This window comes from Neoarius graeffei, chromosome 19, assembly GCF_027579695.1.
Source record: "Neoarius graeffei isolate fNeoGra1 chromosome 19, fNeoGra1.pri, whole genome shotgun sequence".
NCBI lineage: Eukaryota > Metazoa > Chordata > Actinopteri > Siluriformes > Ariidae > Neoarius > Neoarius graeffei.
This window is the reverse complement of record NC_083587.1, coordinates 62,537,961-62,556,326: the sequence shown is the minus strand read 5'-3', so window position 1 is coordinate 62,556,326 and position 18,366 is coordinate 62,537,961. Positions and strand designations below refer to the sequence as shown.

At 40.5% G+C, this 18,366-nt stretch overlaps 1 protein-coding gene across 1 annotated transcript in view; it reads left to right on the top strand.

Annotated features, from left to right (window-relative positions):
• thsd7ab (thrombospondin, type I, domain containing 7Ab) overlaps nt 1–17,871 on the top strand; it is a 388,049-nt gene extending 370,178 nt beyond the window's left edge. Inside the window, exons 25-29 of the mRNA XM_060900617.1 lie at nt 2,108–2,188; nt 5,545–5,627; nt 9,042–9,255; nt 15,719–15,806; nt 17,688–17,871. Of these exons, the coding sequence (XP_060756600.1) occupies nt 2,108–2,188; nt 5,545–5,627; nt 9,042–9,255; nt 15,719–15,806; nt 17,688–17,775 (554 nt within the window). The 3' untranslated portion in view covers nt 17,776–17,871. The remainder of the gene's footprint in view (nt 1–2,107; nt 2,189–5,544; nt 5,628–9,041; nt 9,256–15,718; nt 15,807–17,687) is intronic.
• Nucleotides 17,872–18,366: the final 495 nt, after the last annotated feature.

The following is an 18,366-nucleotide window of genomic DNA, read 5'->3' as shown; positions in this document are numbered from 1 at the left end:
CATGGACACTCATGGATGAACACTTGCAAGCCAACATGAGGCCCTTGCTCGCCACGATGCACTGCTTCAGCAAATTGGGAATGCCCTGGCACAGCTGACTCCTCTGCCCCCTCCTCCTGATCCTCCATCTGCTCCTGCCACGCTGCCTCCTTCACCTCATGAACCCCGCCTTCCTGCACCTCAGAGGTATGACGGCAAGCACGGTGAGTGCCGGGAGTTCCTTACCCAGTGCCAACTCACCTTTGAGCTCCAGCCTACCACCTACACTATGGACCGCCGCAAGATTGCATATGTAATAACTTTGTTAGCTGATAGACGACCCTGTAGAACAGGATAAAGCGGCTAGAGATAATGAGATGAATGAAAGCTTTATACAAAATGTCCAACAAAATCATTTCCACTCAGAACATGAACAAACCGGCGAAATGACAGGAGCAATTTGTGAAAAATGCGATAATAATAATAATTCTTGGAAAATAAAAAGTTGCGTTCTTTTCCTCTCAAATACTTTTATTCCATATTTTGTTGCTTTATTTTGTGTTTTGGGGTTTTCTTCTTCTTTAGGGTTTTTTGGCGGTTGGCAAACCAACTTAAAGTTGCATTACTGCCACCAACTGAGCTGGAGTGTGGAACAGGAGCTATTGGGGGAAAACAAACAAACAAAAAAAAACTATATTATTTTAGCTATTTCTGTTTCTTTTAAATACTTAATAACAAATTTGGGGGGGTTGTTTTCAAGTAGAGTTTTTATTTCGTCCTCAGTTGGTTCAGCAACATGCTCCACCATTTTGTTTTTCTCTACTCACTCTATAGCTGACTTGCAACCACGTGATCAAAATGTGCTACGTCATGAGCGTCCGCCATGATGGTGGACATACAAAGCAACTAGGATGGCAGCTGCTGAAAGCGTGTCTGTAAACAATGCTGAATTTTCTCAGTATCACCATGATTTGAACTGTCAAGCGAAGATTCGATACAAAGAGAAGATAGATATGTGTAGTTTTGACCCATATTATTTAAAAAAGTCCAACTTTTCTGAAGATAAGGCACTTCTACCAACCATCACATTCTATCTGGTTTGGCTGCTGAAGAATCAAGTCCGACCTTGGACGAAATGTAACCCATTTTCTGAGTGGGTGCCCAGTCTGGATTGTTTCTATCATATAATTTTGCTGGCGCTCCTGGAAGCAAAATGGTAATACACGTGTTAAAATTATAACAACGGCCGAGTGAACCATGACAAGAGAGAATGCTCATTTTATAGCAAAATTCTAGCAACATGAAATAAAATTCTTCCATGACATTATCGAGAAAGCTTTTAAATCTCACCTGAGATAAAATGATTACTGCAAACACAAGCTGTTTTGATTTTAGTCTCTGTTAGATCACCCCTGCCGATGTTGTTCAGCCGTGCTCGTCTCCTCTCCGTACTAAGCCTCAGAGTTTCCTCGCCGTCCTCCTCAGAATACTAAAAAATCGGAACGTGCCACGGTCATGAGTACTGTTGTGACCACAACCATATACAGCACAGAGATATGGCAGAGCTAAAAGAACGCTTAAAGCAGTGGAAAAACAAAGAGAGTTGCGCACGCATGACTATGTTTTGTATGGAATGTTGCTTGACCCCGCATTTGTATCTCCACCAACATGGCCGACATCCGGGTTTCTATTTTGCTTTGACGTCATTTGCAAGTCAAGGATATGAGTTGATATCCTAGTAGTAGAGTAGCCAATCAGAGCACACGATTGCTCATATCCAGTGAATGTGGAGAGAATAATTAAAAATATGATTTATAAGTGCAAAAATAAATGCAAAAGAAAAAAAATATTTTATTATCAGTACTTCTTCAATACACTGAAGGGGATCTGTGGCCAAAATGCACAATTATCATAAGTGACATTTTTGATAAATGTCCGGTTGATTCTGTGTGAGTATCTGTTCAGTAGAATATGACTCGCATTATAGATCCTGTTCATAAATATGTATGGGAATTCGCTTTTATGGCCATCTATGATGGATTAGATCACTTACGCCTTGTTGATTTACTGTGCTGCATCACTGCATCATGGTGTGTGTATGTGTGTCTCCTTGGCTTCTCACTTGCAGGCGGTGAGTGTTTTGACTATAACTGGGTGAGCGCTTCTCATTCAGTCTGGTGTGAGCGCTCAGACGGAGTAAACGTCACAGGTAGGGTGATGTTCTGTTATTAAGGTCATTAAGGTCACATTCGAAAGAATTTATGAAGAATGATGTCACAAAGGCAAGGCGGATGGTAATATTATATAACTATAGATTTTATTAAATGGGCCAAATGTTGTCAGTGACCGTGGAGAGTTTGGATCTTAAAGAAACTTCCAGAACAGCAAAACTGAAACTGAACTTCAAGTTTACACTGAGTGAAAAAGATCAAGCTAAAATTTATTGATATAACATAAAACGTTCAATCTTTCATTCACATCAACTGGCTCTGGCTTCTGCAAATTTAAAGCTAGACTGCCTTTCAGATTTTTCAAGTGTAGATCATAAAAGGAATTTTCCCCAACACCCAATTATTTTTGTTTAGTGGACCGAAAGCTACTGAACCTGAATCATATGCCTCCAATTTTATTACCTTTTTGTTTTTAATAACAATTAATTAATTTAGGGGCACATGCCTTTAAATTCTCCGCCATTCCTGTTTGTTTCGACATGACCCATTTAAAAAAAAATACGTCATGCATGACATGGTGGGCTTTTCCTGTTCGTGCAAGGCATTGTGGGATACAAATTTGAAACAGGAGAGAAAAATGGAGGAGGTGAGTGTGCGAATGAAACGTGAAAGACCGACTACAGTAACGGAAAGCAAGAAGAAAAGACGTTATGTTATATACGAAGGAAAGGAAACGCAGGACCAAACTAATAAATATCGGCGCTCAGCGAGCACCTGTAATTCGTATCACAGGTTCACATTAATGCACTTGTTCAAATTATCGTTAGGCATCTACAATCTACATCTTTATTAAGTTGGTAAAAGTCATTCAATATCACACCAACTATATATATATATATATATATATATATATATATATATATATATATATATATATTTCACACACAAACATTTTAGAACTACAAGCTAAACAAACACCACAAAAAAAGCCCCAGAACTATCATAACAAATTAATCAATTAAGTGTTGAAGAGCCTTAACTTTAAATGTCTCAAAAGAACGATTTTTAACTATGTTTCTAGGCAAACAATCCATAATTAATTAATTGATAAACATAATTCACTACGTGATTCCATTCACAAATCAATTCTCATGATATTTTTGAAAAAAAAATTAAATGAAAATTTTAGTACCAAAAAAAAATTATTTTCCTATTCTTTACCAACTTAAAGCTAGACTGCCCTTCAAATTTTTCATGTGTAGGTCATAAAAAGAATTTTCCCGCAACACTCAATTATTTTTGTTTAGTGGAATGAATTTGAATCACAGACTTCCAATTTTATTATTATTTTTGAAAATAGAACAATTTATGAATTTATCTCCACGTGGCCCTAAATTCGCCGCTATTTTTTCCTGCTTCACCATGACCCAATTCAAGATACTACATCATGCATCACATGGTGGACTTTCCCTGTTCGCACAAGGCATTGTGGGATACAAATTTGAAACAGGAGAGAAAAATGGAGGACGTGAGTGTGCGAATGAAACGTGAAAAAGCGACTACAGTAACGGAAAGCGAGAAGAAAAGACGTTATGTTCTATACGAAGGAAAGGAAACGCAGGACCAAACTAATAAATATGGGCGCTCAGCGAGCACCTCGGTGTGATCAGCTGTTCGTTTAGCGACAGAATGATGGAACTGTCAGTGCACGCTCAAAGGTAAACCTGCGCATGCGCACACACACGGACTTCCTCTGTCTGCTTGACTGCACGAAGCGAGCGATTTCATGCACATTATTTGCTTTAATCCCCTCAAATTAAATAACTTCCCAGCCACAGAATGGCCTGATATTTTGTGAGATATTACAGAAATAATAATAAGAAACCTTTATTTGTCACATGCACACTTCAAGCACAGTGAAATTCATCCTCTGCATTTAACCCATCTGAAGCAGTGAACACACCCAGAGCAATGGGCAACTACACTAGAGCGCCCGGGGAGCAGCCAGGGGTTCAGTACCTCATTCAAGGGCATTTCAGCCCAAGGCCGCCCTACATTAGCCTAACTGCATGTCTTTGGGGGAAACCGGAGCACCCAGAGGAAACCCACGCAGACACGGGGAGAACATGCAAACTCCACACAGAAAGGCCCTCGCCAGCTGCTGGGTTCAAACCCGGAACCTTCTTGCTGTGAGGCAACAGCGCTAACCACTTACACCACCGTGCCGCCCTTAATAAAAAAAATATATATCACAATGACCACATTTCAAACGGAACTAAATTTCACCGATTTTATGAAATCAGAAGGCAGTCTAGCTTTAATGCCTGCTCTTCAGTTGTAATAATTTGCACATGTAATCTCCAAGCCTGAAGACTGCACTGAATCACACGGCTGGGACAAAAAATATATATCTATTTGCATGTTTGGATCTTAAAGAAACTTCCAGTAGATCTAAATTGAAACCTAACCTCAGGTATAAACTGAGTGTGAAGCATGATCATCATTTTGGGGAATGTTCTGTTATTTTATTAAGCCATAATTCACTGTCAAAAAAAAAAATTCCAATCTTCAGACTTGTATTACTTTTGTCTGAAAAACAGGCGTCTGCAATTTTAACACCTACCTTCGGTTGTATTAATTTGCATATGCATTCTCCATGTCTGTTATAAATCACACTGCTTAATTAATTTGTATTGAGAAGTTTATAATTTGCACCGTCAGTTAGAAATGCTCAAAATAAATAGAAATGTTGTTCTGCTCATTAAAATCAAAACAAAAAAAACCTTATGTTCATTTTGGATTTTTTTTTTAAATTGGTGGTGGTTCATTTTATTATTATTATTATTATTATTATTATTATTATTATTATTATTATGTTATAAAATTGATGTTAATTAATTATTGGTTGTTAATAAATTAATAATAATAATAATAATTATTATTATTTTAGATAATTTTGTTTATTTGTTTGTTTATTTGTTTCTTTTTTTTGCATATTTTATCAAGCTTGCACAGGTTTTTAATCTTACACAAACCATTAAATCAGGTTCTTCCTGTAAAAATCAGGTCAATGAGTGAAAAATTACAGTGACTCACACTTCAGTACCAGTAATTATACAGGATTAAAAGGAGCGAAATAATTAGCTTCTAACATTTTATTAAAACTTCAGACGTAATAATTTAAGGTGTTAGTATTCAAGCTTCGCATTTACGTCTGGTTGCCTTGAGCACAAAATCCAGCACAGGGTTACAGGATTAAGGCTCACCTCAACCCTCGCAGCGATCACACACAAATCAATACATGATCTCACTTCAGTGTTCTTTAGTCCTGCATTTCAGACTTATCTCCGCACTGTTCATTTTTAAGTTTCATGGTTGACTTTTTGACCTCTAGGTGGCTGCCCCCCAACAGTGGCACCAGGGGTTGAGCAACCATGTGTCCCATCATGTGACAAGCCACGTTCCTTCTGCTCCAAGGTAAGATACATGAGGAATTTGTTTTTAGGATTATTACTCTGGAATAATTTTGTTAACGAGCTGAAATTAAGGGAGATAGTCACTTAATATAATGCCTTAAAACTTGTGACGTGGCTCTAAAGGGCTTAAAGAGGTTTAAATTTAATACCTGCCCTTCAATCGTCATAATTTGCAAACAAAATCAACAACGTATTTCATTTCATTGATATTTGGGGCTGCTGCTGATTTTGCAGTGGGATTTAGCTTCGAACTTTGCTTCATCTCTACCTAAAGAGAGTGATGCGGCAGTGCTTTAGTCTGTCCAGATGTCTCACCTCTGTCCAGCTCTGTGCGCAGCTCAAACCTATCAAAGCTTCAACTTTAATGCTAATACCACCATGAAAGCCATCATGTAGCACATCATGTCGTAGATCGCTAACTAGTCGAGCCGAGTCTCATCATATACTGGTTCCGAAATAGCATTTGCGCCAGTGTTCCCAGTGTTTATCCCCCCATGACATCAGAGAGGCAAGAGGCATACAACTGCTAACATCTCATACACTGTAAAAAATGTAACTTGCAAAATTGTTGAGTGAAAAAAGGATTCTAATTTGAATGAACAAATTTTCCTTCTAATTGGTCAAGTAACTAAAAAAAAAATAGTTGAGACACCTTTCCTTCGCCACAAGTTCATAGGAATTGGAAAATTAAGTTAAGTGAACTTATAGGGCGGCACGGTGGTGTAGTGGTTAGCGGTGTCGCCTCACAGCAAGAAGGTCCTGGGTTCGAGCCCCGGGGCCAGCGAGGGCCTTTCTGTGCGGAGTTTGCATGTTCTCCCCGTGTCCGCGTGGGTTTCCTCCGGGTGCTCCGGTTTCCCCCACAGTCCAAAGACATGCAGGTTAGGTTAACTGGTGACTCTAAAATTGACCGTAGGTGTAAATGTGAGTGTGAATGGTTGTCTGTGTCTATGTGTCAGCCCTGTGATGACCTGGCGACTTGTCCAGGGTGTACCCCGCCTTTCGCCCATAGTCAGCTGGGATAGGCTCCAGCTTGCCTGTGACCCTGTAGAAGGATAAAGCGGCTAGAGATAATGAGATGAGATATATTCAAGTGCTGATTGACGCCCCTTAACCAATGCCACTGCGCATGCGCACTTCACAAGTTCGAAAGTTTCAGTGGTCGGGTGGAGTGAGAAGTCCGTGGAAACTGACACGAGATGTTGTATAGGAGTCTAGACTAAGCTTTCCTCAACAGAGGCCAGGGAATTCCCTCCTTGTATGTCGGTATTTGTTTCTGTTTGTGTAATAATAGGCAAAGTGAAGTAGAGCTTAAGTGTTGAGAGGTTTGTGTTAACTAAAAAATGTAATGCACACTAAATCATTGTAAAAAAAAAAAGTCAAGTCAACTTAAGAATGTAACGCAACCTGCTGCCAAAGGATTTTGAGTAAACTCAACTTAGAACCATGATGTGCCAACTTGCTCTTCTAAGTTAATTGGTATTATTATTTCAATTTATTTCAACTAAACAATTTGAATGCACTGAACTTCTAAAGTCAAGTCAACATAAAATATTCTTCTATGTGAACTTAAAAGGGTAATCTGGGGTGTCGTGGCTCAGGTGGATAAGGCCCCATACTATAAATCCGGGGACCTGGGTCCAATTCTGATCTGAGGTCATGTCCCCATCCCTCCCCACCTCTCTTTCCCGCTCACTTCTTGTCTCTACACTGTCCTATCCAATAAAGGTGGAAAAAGCCCCAAAAAGTATCTTTAAAAAAAAGAATAATTTAGGATAACTTAATGTTTTTTGTGCCAACTTGCTTTTCCAAGTTAATTGGAATGATTATTTCAATTTATTTCAACATCACAATTTGAATGCACTGAACTTGCTAAGGGGCGGCACGGTGGTGTAGTGGTTAGCGCTGTCGCCTCACAGCAAGAAGGTCCGGGTTCGAGCCCCGGGGCTGGCGAGGGCCTTTCTGTGCAGAGTTTGCATGTTCTCCCCGTGTCCACGTGGGTTTCCTCCGGGTGCTCCGGTTTCCCCCACAGTCCAAAGACATGCAGGTTAGGTTAACTGGTGACTCTAAATTGACCGTAGGTGTGAATGTGAGTGTGAATGGTTGTCTGTGTCTATGTGTCAGCCCTGTGATGACCTGGCGACTTGTCCAGGGTGTACCCCGCCTTTCGCCTGTAGTCGGCTGGGATGGGCTCCAGCTTGCCTGCGACCCTGTAGAACAGGATGAAGCGGCTAGAGATAATGAGATGAGATGAACTTGCTAAATAAAGTAAGGTCAACATAAAATACTCATCTGTGTCGACTTAAAAGAGCAAGTCAGCACAACTATTTGGCCCGGAGTTGAGTTTACTCAAAATCCTTTAGCAGCAGGTTGCGTTACATTTTTAAGTTGGCTTGACTATTTTTTTTTTTTTTACAGTGTACGAACAACAAAAAATCAGCAAATTAGCACCACAGTCACCAAGCACATCATTTAGGACGTTGGTTTAAAAAAATAAATAAATAAAGACACTCCAGTTTTTGATAAATGTTGAAAGTTGAACATTTGTGACATGTACTTTAAAAAAGGACCGAGAGTTGGCCTAGTGGTTAGTGTCTGCCTCTTGATTGGGAGATTGGGAGTTCTATTCACGGTTGGGTCATACCAAAGACGGAGCGCAGGTGGCCACGTGGTTAGAGCGCTTGACCGCTAAGCGAACGGTCCCTGGTTCGAGCCTCGGCTCGACGGGGATCTGGGGCTCGCTCCCTGTCCACCCAGCAGTGAATGGGGACCTGGTGGAAACACTGGGGAAGTTAAAGGCGGCGAGGAAAGGAACTGGCCACCCTACCTCACTATGCCGATGGCCCAGGACAAGTGCGCTCTCTAACAGGCACTCCCCCAATGTACGAATCGTATATGGGACTCCCCTTTGCTTTGCATACCAAAGACTATCATAAAAATGGTACCTACTGCCGTCTGGCAAGGCATGCTGCAATACAGATGTGAGTGGGGAGTCAAACTCTTGCAGTTACCAGAGGACATGCCCCCCACTGTAACCCTAGCTATGTAATAGGCGAGAGGCCGAGGGCTGCAGAGATCAGCGCCGCCTCATGGGAAGGGACTTTGACTTTAAAAAAACAAAAGTTTTTCAGTGACAGGGTCTTAAAAAGCTGTTCATCTTACCCTCAATTTCAACTTCTGCTAATTAGGAATTGGAAATTTAACCATGAAATTCACAAGGAAATGTTGACACACTAGTGACATATCCTTTTTTCATTTAATAATAATATTTTTTAATTTGATTGTTAGTGGGTTTTGTAAAACAAATTGGCTTTATTTACTCAGATTATATTCATGTTTTTTGGTTTTTCCATCAGCCTTCAGTGCTGTGAGTCATCTAGGCGAGTTTGTTAGCGTGTGTCTCTGCTGCCCTCTGCAGGAAGCTGTGTGTGAGTGCGAGGAAGGCTACACTGAAGTGCTGTCTCCTGAAGGTCTCCTGCAGCAGTGTGCTCAGATCCCAGTGCTGGAGATCCCCACAGCAGGGATCAAAAACGAAGACATGAAGACTAGCCGAGCCATCAATCCTACTGCCTCCACCACAGATGGGCCGGGCTCGACGGGGCGCACGTGGTACCTCAAACCCTTCGGACCTGGTAAAGCAGGCATTTTAAATGGACGTGTCTGTTACCAGTGTTTTATAGTAGTGCAGTCAAAGAAATAAACAAACAAAAAAACAGAAATCTCTAAATAGCCTGTTTTCACTACTGTAAAGCATCACAAAAGTGACACTGCATCATAGTGGTGTTAAGTTTTATACCGCACTAAAGTGTCATAGTGCATTAAAGTATAATAGCATGGTAAATTACAGGAGTGTAATAGTGGTATTTTAAATTGTTATAATACGTTATAATCATAGTGCAGTAAAATGTCATAGTGTGGTAAAGTCATGGTGTAATTAAGCATCATAGTGGAGTACAATGTCATGATGTAATAAAGCATCATTGTGAAGTAAAACATAGTGTAGTAAAGTCGTGGTGTAATGAGGCGTCATAATGGAGTAAAACATCATAGTGTGGTACTGTCATGATGTAATAAAGCATCATAGTGCAGTAAAATGTCATAGTGTGAGAAAGTCATGGTGTAATAAAGCATCATTGGGAAGTAAAACATAGTGTGGAAAGTCTTGGTGTAATGAAGCATCATAGTGGAGTAAAACATAGTGTGGTAATGTCATGATGTACGGTAATAAAGCATGATAGTGCAGTAAAATGTCATAATGTGGGAAAGTCATGGTGTAATGAGGCATCATAGTGGAGTACGATGTCATGGTGTAACAAGTGTTGCCAGGCAAAACAAACCTCGTCCGGTAGCACTTATGATGAATATGAAGGAAGATATCGCGGAAAAATGATTTTGACCTTTTTGATGACCTTGACCTTGATTTTGACCTTGTGTGTGAACCTACTTGGCCAATAAACATGGTTCTGATTCTTATTCTCTGCTGCTGTCAGCCAATCAGAACACACCGTACTGCTCTCAGCCAATCAAAGCACACTGTACTGCTCTCAGCCAATCAGAACACAGCGTACTGCTTTCACACCGTACTGCACGATCGTTACGCTCTTACATTCTTACAGCACGATGACATAGTGGCTACCACCTCTACATGAAGCAGTAGCTACAAAAACCTTGACCTTGACTGGATGGCCCCCAAAATGTTGGAGGTTCTATTTGAGACCAATGCCCATCTATCCTGAAAGTTTCATGAAGACTGGTCCAGCCGTTTTCCTGTAATATAATTAACAAACAAACAAACCCCACCGAAAACAATACCTCGCCCCCTGGTGGACTCCATCCCAGGCGAGGTAATAAAGCATCATTGTGAAGTAAAAAATGAGGCATCATATGGCCCTTTTCCACTACCCTTTTTCAGCTCACTTCAGCCCGACACGGCTCGCGTTTCGACTACCAAAAACCAGCACGACTCAGCTCGCTTCAGCCCTGCTTAGCCCCTAAAACTCGCACCGTTTTGGGGTAGGGCTGAAGCGAGCCAAAGCGAGCCGAGTGAGGTTGGGGGCATGAGCAGACACTCCCCTGTGCACTGATTGGTGAGGAGGAGTGTCCTTACATGCCCACACGCCCCGCGAGCGCGCTGGGATCTGTAAACACCGCAAACCCGGAAGAAGGAGAATTACGAATTACGAGAATTTCTGAAGCCTTATGCGCCTCGCCTCATCTATACGCTCTTGCCAGTATCTGTCCGCGTTGTCGGTGACAACAAGCCACAGCACCAAGACCAGCAACACTAACGACTCCATGTCCTCCATGTTTATTGTTTACTATTCGGGTCGTGAGACTACCGCTTAAAAGATCACTGATGTCACTGTTTGCGCTGCTTAACGACATCACCTGACGTCCACCCACTTTCACTAACTCCACCCAATGTGTCCACCCACTTCCAGCCAGCACGGTTCAGCGCGGTTGTAGTCGAAATGCAACTCCAACAGCCCCGCTCAGCTCGACTCAGCACGGCACGGCTCAGCCCAACTCAGCCGCGTTTGTAGTGGAAAAGCGGCAATAGTGGAGTACAATGTCATGGTGTAACTAGAAATGTGTTCAAGGAACATGAGGCCCCTCCCAACAGCATTTTTGTCAGCGGTCACGCAGCCGTCATGAATGGTCAGTTACCTAGATTTTTCTAGGATTTTTTTCTGGAAGTTTAATCACAGTTTCTGTCAAAAAGCTTATTATGGCATTCAAAGAAAAAAAAAAGCAGATCAGTCTGCTGACCCGTCATAGCTCTTTGTCATTTTCACTGTAGAAAGCATGGAAGCAACAGAGGAGGCCAAAGACAGGCCAATCTATACTGTCGATTTATTGGACAGCATACACCATTAGCCTTACAATTACACAGAGTGTCAATGAGATCCAGAGCATTACATTACGATGGAAGAGGAATATCAAGTGTTTCATATTTCAAGTTTTTTCAAGGCATTTTTGGCATTTCAGCAGAAATAATCCCAACATGTTAAATGAGAACACGAATGGAATTCATTCTCAGAGAAATCCAGCCCATTCAGCCACTGCCATGGCGTTTGGATAGCTGCCCGGTTCATGAAATAAAAGTCACTTTTCTTGTATGAAATGTTGACAGATTGTATCCAAACTGTAGCCAGGTCGAGAAATATATTTCATCCCCAATATATTTCTGCCCATTAATGCTCGCCCCATGCCTTAGTATTTCCTGGAGTTTGGTGACAAGAATGGTCACAAATCTGCACAAGTGAGTCTCTATATAAATGTGTGGTGACGAAGACCGGTTGATGGAATTAAAGTCAGTTTTCTGATCTTAGATGTTGACAGTTTGTTGCCAAACTGTTGCCAGGTTGAGAAAAGGGCATTCTGAATATATCTGGACCCGTTAATGTGCGTCCCACACCTTAGTATTTCCTGGAGTTTAAGAAGAAGAAACCTTTATTTGTCACATGCACACTTCAAGCACAGTGAAATTCATCCTCTGCATTTAACCCATCTGAAGCAGTGCACACACACACACACCCACCCAGAGCAGTGGGCAGCCACACCAGAGCGCCCGGGGAGCAGTCAGGGGTCAGGTACCTTGCTCAAGGGCACTTCAGCCCAAGGCCGCCCCACGTTAACCTAACCTGCATGTCTTTGAACTGTGGGGGAAACTGGAGCACCCGGAGGAAACCCACGCAGACACGGGGAGAACATGCAAACTCCACACAGAAAGGCCCTCGCTGGCCGCTGGGTTCGAGCCCGGAACCTTCTTGCTGTGAGGTGACAGTGCTAACCACTACACCACCGTGCCACGGTGACAAGCATTTTTGAAAGTGAATATATAGAGAGAGAGAATCCCCATGGGGGCCTCTAAATACAGCATCATTGTGAAGTAAAACATCATAGTGTGGTAATGTCATGTTGTAATAAAGCATCATAGTGCAAGAAAATGTCAGCATGTGTTAAAGACATGGTACAGGTAGTCATCGACTTACAACCTATGCGACTTACGACCGATCGACTTTACAACTGTCTGGTTATGACTGGCAAGTGTTTCCCAGCTGAGCTAGCTGAGCGTACGACAGTTTCCGCCCCAGCTCCCGGCAGCACCTCTCGCCGTGTACAACAGTTTCCGCCCCAGCTCCAGGCACATGCGCAGTCTCGCTCGCGCTCCCTCGCGCGCTCCGTCATACAGTTTCCGCCCCAGCTCCTGGTTTATGAAACGAGCAAATGCTCCCGCCAGCCCGAGCGCTGCAACAGCTAATGATGACGCAGACGACCCACAGCCAAGCACCAGTGATGCCAGCGGTCACTTAATTTTGTATTTTGCTATGTTTTACATTTGTATTTTGGTATGTTTCAAACTAAAATGTTTTCTATTTTTCACACCTGTATTTCGTATTTTTTGTTTTGCACATATTAAACGAATTGTACTGTATGCAGTGTAGTATGCAGTGTTTGACTTAAACCAAATAATGAGCCAAGGTAATGAAGTAAGAAAATGTTGATAAAATAAGACTTTAAGATGATTACAATATCATTACACATCACAATATACTTACGTTCATTTGACATAGGCCGACTTACGACCAGATCGGTTTACGACCGGTCAGTCGTAACCAAATGCAGTCATAAGTCGACGACTACCTGTATAATAAAGCATCATAGTGTGATAGAATGTTAGTGTGATAAAGTCATGGTGTAATAAAGCATCATAGTGGAGTAAAATGTCATAGTGTGGTAAAGTCTTGGTGTAACGAAGCATCATAGTGCAATAAATAGTCATAGTGTGGTAAAGTCATGGTGTAATGAAGCATCACAGTGTAGTAAAATGTCATAGTGTGGTAAAGTCTTAGTGTAATGAAGCATCATAGGGAGTAAAATGTCATAGTGTGGTAAAATCATGGTGTAATGAAGCATCATCATGCAGTAAAACATCATACTGTGGTAATGTCATGGTGTAATAAAGCATCACAGTGTAGTAAAATGTCATAGTGTGGTAAAGTCTTGGTGTAATGAAGCATCATAGTGCAATAAATAGTCATAGTGTGGTAAAGTCTTGGTTTAATGAAGCATTATAGTGCAATAAATAGTCATAGTGCGGTAAAGTCATGGTGTAATGAAGCATCACCGTGTAGTAAAATGTCATAGTGTGGTAAAGTCTTGGTGTAATGAAGCATCATAGGGAGTAAAATGTCATAGTGTGGTAAAATCATGGTGTAATGAAGCAACACAGTGCGATAAAAAGTCATAGTGTGTTAAAGTCATGGTGTAATAAAGCATCGCAGTGTAGTAAAAGTTAATAATGTGGTAAAGTCACAGTGAAATGAAGCATGACAGTGCAATAAAATGTCATTGTGGTAAAGTCATAGTGTAATAAAGCATCACAGTGTGATAAAATGTCATGTAAAGTCATGGTGTAATGAAGCATCGCAGGGTGATAAATAGTCATAGTATGGTAAAGTCATGGTGTAATGAAGCATCACGGTGTGATAAATAGTCATAGTGTGGTAAAGTCTTGGTGTAATGAGCATTATAGTGCAGTAAAACATCATACTGTGATAATGCCATGGTGTAATCAAGCATCATAGTGTGATAAATGGTCATATTGTGGTAAAGTCATGGTGTAATGAAGCATCAGTGTGCAGTAAAACATCACACTGCGGTAATGTCATGGTGTAATCAAGCATCATAGCGTGATAAATAGTTATAGTGTGGTAAAGTCATGGTGGAATGCAGCATCACAGTGTGATAAAATGCCATAATGTGGTAAAGTCATGGTGTAATGCAACATCACAGTGCGATAAAAAGTCATAGTGTGTTAAAGTCATGGTGTAATAAAGCATCGCAGTGTAGTAAAAGTTAATAATGTGGTAAAGTCACAGTGAAATGAAGCATGACAGTGCAATAAAATGTCATTGTGGTAAAGTCATAGTGTAATAAAGCATCACAGTGTGATAAAATGTCATGTAAAGTCATGGTGTAATGAAGCATCGCAGGGTGATAAATAGTCATAGTATGGTAAAGTCATGGTGTAATGAAGCATCACGGTGTGATAAATAGTCATAGTGTGGTAAAGTCTTGGTGTAATGAGCATTATAGTGCAGTAAAACATCATACTGTGATAATGCCATGGTGTAATCAAGCATCATAGTGTGATAAATGGTCATATTGTGGTAAAGTCATGGTGTAATGAAGCATCAGTGTGCAGTAAAACATCACACTGCGGTAATGTCATGGTGTAATCAAGCATCATAGCGTGATAAATAGTTATAGTGTGGTAAAGTCATGGTGGAATGCAGCATCACAGTGTGATAAAATGCCATAATGTGGTAAAGTCATGGTGTAATGCAACATCACAGTGCGATAAAAAGTCATAGTGTGGAAAAGTCATGGTGTAATGAAGCTTCACAGTGTAGTAAAAGTTAATAGTGTGGTAAAGTCATGGTGTAATGAGGCATCATAGTACAGTAAAATGTCAGTGTGGTAAAGTCATGGTGTAATAAAGCATCATAGTGCAATAAATAATGGTGTGGTAAAGTCATGGTGTAATGAAGCATCACAGTATGATAAAGTCATAGTGTGGTAAAGCCATGGTGTAATAAAACATTGTAGTGTGATAAATAGTCATAGTGTGGTATAGTCATGGTGGAATAAAGCATCACAGTGTGATAAAATGTCAATGTTGTAAAGTCTTGGTGTAATAAAGCATCATAGTGTGATAAAATGTCATAGTTTGGTAATGTTGCAGTGTAATGAAGCATCATAGTGCAATAAAATGTCAGTGCAATAAAGCATCATAATAGGGAAAGGTTTCACAGTGTGGTAAAGTGTCATAGTGCAATAAAGAATTATAACACATCATGTGACCTGACTAAGTCACAGCAATGTAAAGAGTTACAGTGTAATAAAGTGTCACAGTAAAGCAGTGAAGTCAGTGACGTTGTTATGCAAAGTGTCATCGTAATAAAGTGTCATGGTACAGTAACATGCTGTATTGAATATGTCAGAGTGCAATACTATGTTATAACACTGTAAAGTGACTTTCAGCAGTAATGTGTGATGTCATAACCGCCCGTGTTTGTCTCGTCACAGACGGCAGACTGAAGACGTGGGTTTACGGCGTGGCGGCCGGTGTGTTCGTGCTCCTGGTGTTTATAGTGTCCATGGCTTACTTAGCGTGGTAAGTGACAGTAAGATGACAGTATCTGCCCAAATACATCCTCATCATCCTCACCATCATCATTATCCTCGTCATTCTTCAGTTCTCACACATTTTGTTTTTATTTTCCCACCCTTTTGATTTTTTTCGCTTCCCCGAGCAGCAGTTACTGCGCCATGCGCCGCTCTCGGGCCACGTTCGACTCTGCCAGCTGTGCAGCGGTGTGGATGGGCCGGGACGCTCACGAGCTCACCTTCACCTACCCTGAATGCCAGCAGCCTGAGTCCAGCGATGGTTAGGGTTCACACCCCTGACCTCCTGACCTTCTGGCCTTTTGACTTCCTGACCCTTTGACCCCAGTGCCTGTGTGTATGCGGCTCTGCTTTCCTCCCAGCCTGCAGAGGTACATTACAGCTGTGCTGTAAACATTTTAACTATAAATATAACCCTAAACATTGCAAAAAATGACAACATTTGCCTCAGGTGAATAATTCGGCATCCTGAAGCAGGATATTTCTCCTCGTGCAAATCTTCACACAGCAGTACTTTATTTAATATTGTTTTTTGGAAATCGAATCAAAATCTGAAGCTAGCATCGCAAATAATTTTCATTCATTATCCTGTGATCCAGTTGAGCAGATTTGCAGGACATGTTCGGCCGTAATGCTGGGATACGCTTAATTTATTTTAGTTACCTACATATCCTCTACATAACACATTCATACACGTTGCATAAATCATTTATAAAGCAATCTTAGTCAATCTATAAAAGCTTCTGTCAAAGCTTTATTGCAGGTTTTTATGTCATAATTATTATTATCACTGCACTTGTTTACTTATATCCTGCAAATTCGTATTTTTTTTTTTTTTAAATTAAAATCCATGACATAAAGCATTCATAGTGCTTCATAACCATATTCAAGCTACAAATATGATCCACTGTTTAGATTTCCTTCCTAAGCCTTTCATAACTTCTTCAGCATTGAGGTATCATTTTCTATGAAGGTCATATCCATAATAATGTTATGAACATGCTAATAGCATGTTATAATGCATTCATAAGTTTATTCACAATTCACACTGTTCTAATGATTTATGCAAACGCATTACACCTTATAGCTGTCTTTATAATGCGTTGTAAATTGTCAATATGATGCATTATAAGTAGCATTCGTCACACAAAGCGCCACTTTGCATAGTGCATTATAGTGTGTTATAAGCACTACTTTATCAATGCATAAATATATTATAAACATTGTTACAAACTGTAATATCGGCTCATAGATCATGATCACGATGCCTTATGAACGCATTATAACATGTATAGCATGAAACAAGTCAGTGTACATATGGCCTTCATAGAATGTCTTTATGAAGCTAATATGCATAATAAGCTATGAATCCAGTTAAAATGCGCTCCTAATTAAAGTAAAGGAATTACATTTACTTATAATGCATTTATAAATAAACAGAATGCATTATAAGCTGTGCTTATAACATATAAGTAAAGTGATGTGGTGTTATAATGCGTCATAAATAATAACGAATCATAACGCATAACGCTTTTCAGAAATAATTATAATGTTGTGTATAATGCCTTATAAACACATTATAACATGATATGAATGAGTTACAACCCTCATACAGTAGAAAGCGTGAATGTTTTTTGTTTTGAGCATCTAGTTTCTTTTTTAGTTCCTTTATGAAACTCACTTGTGATTTTATTGCACGTGATTTTATCGCACCTGCAACACGATCCATGATCCATCCATCTTTATTTATTTTATCTCCTCGCTCATGCCATTTCCCATAATCCCCTGCTGCACGCAGCTTCCTGTTTGCTCTGTTATAAATTCTGTGTGCTGTGAGTTCACGAGTTCACGTTTCTGATTTTATCTGCAGCAAAAAGCCAAAGAAACCACAACGACGACAAAATAACAACAGGCTGAAGCCTCTGACTTTGGCGTACGATGGCGATGCTGACATGTAGCCCTGCTGACTGACACACACACACACACACACACACACACACACAGCAAGAAGACAAGAAGATACCATTTTATTTTATTTTAAAAACACACACAGACACTTGGATAATCAGCACAGCGATGTTGTGTCTTCATGTGTCTCTTCCCTGGACATCGTGGAAGTTTTTTTCGTCAGATACACGAAATCAAAACCTGACAAAAAAAAAAAGATCCGTAAAATGATTCACGAGTGAATTTTCTGTTTTATGGACTTTTAACCAAACTGCTCATTGTGAATTATTTCAGCCTTTCTGTGGATGGAGGAGACGTCCTGCGTCCTGCGTCCTCTCGTCTCCTCAGTTCCACGTTATTGCACTATATTAGTGCAGCATGATATGCATTCGAGTCAGGGTTTATTGGATTCGGGGATAAAAAAGAGGTGTGAAGGAGAAGAAGAACGAGCGTGACGACGACAATGACGATGATGATGACAAATTCTCTGACTTTTCAAACCTGAACACTTGATTTGCTTCTTCTTCTTCTATTTTTTTCTTTTCCAATCACTTGTGCATTGATGGATCGTCCATTTTTTCTTCTCATCGTGAATTTTTTAC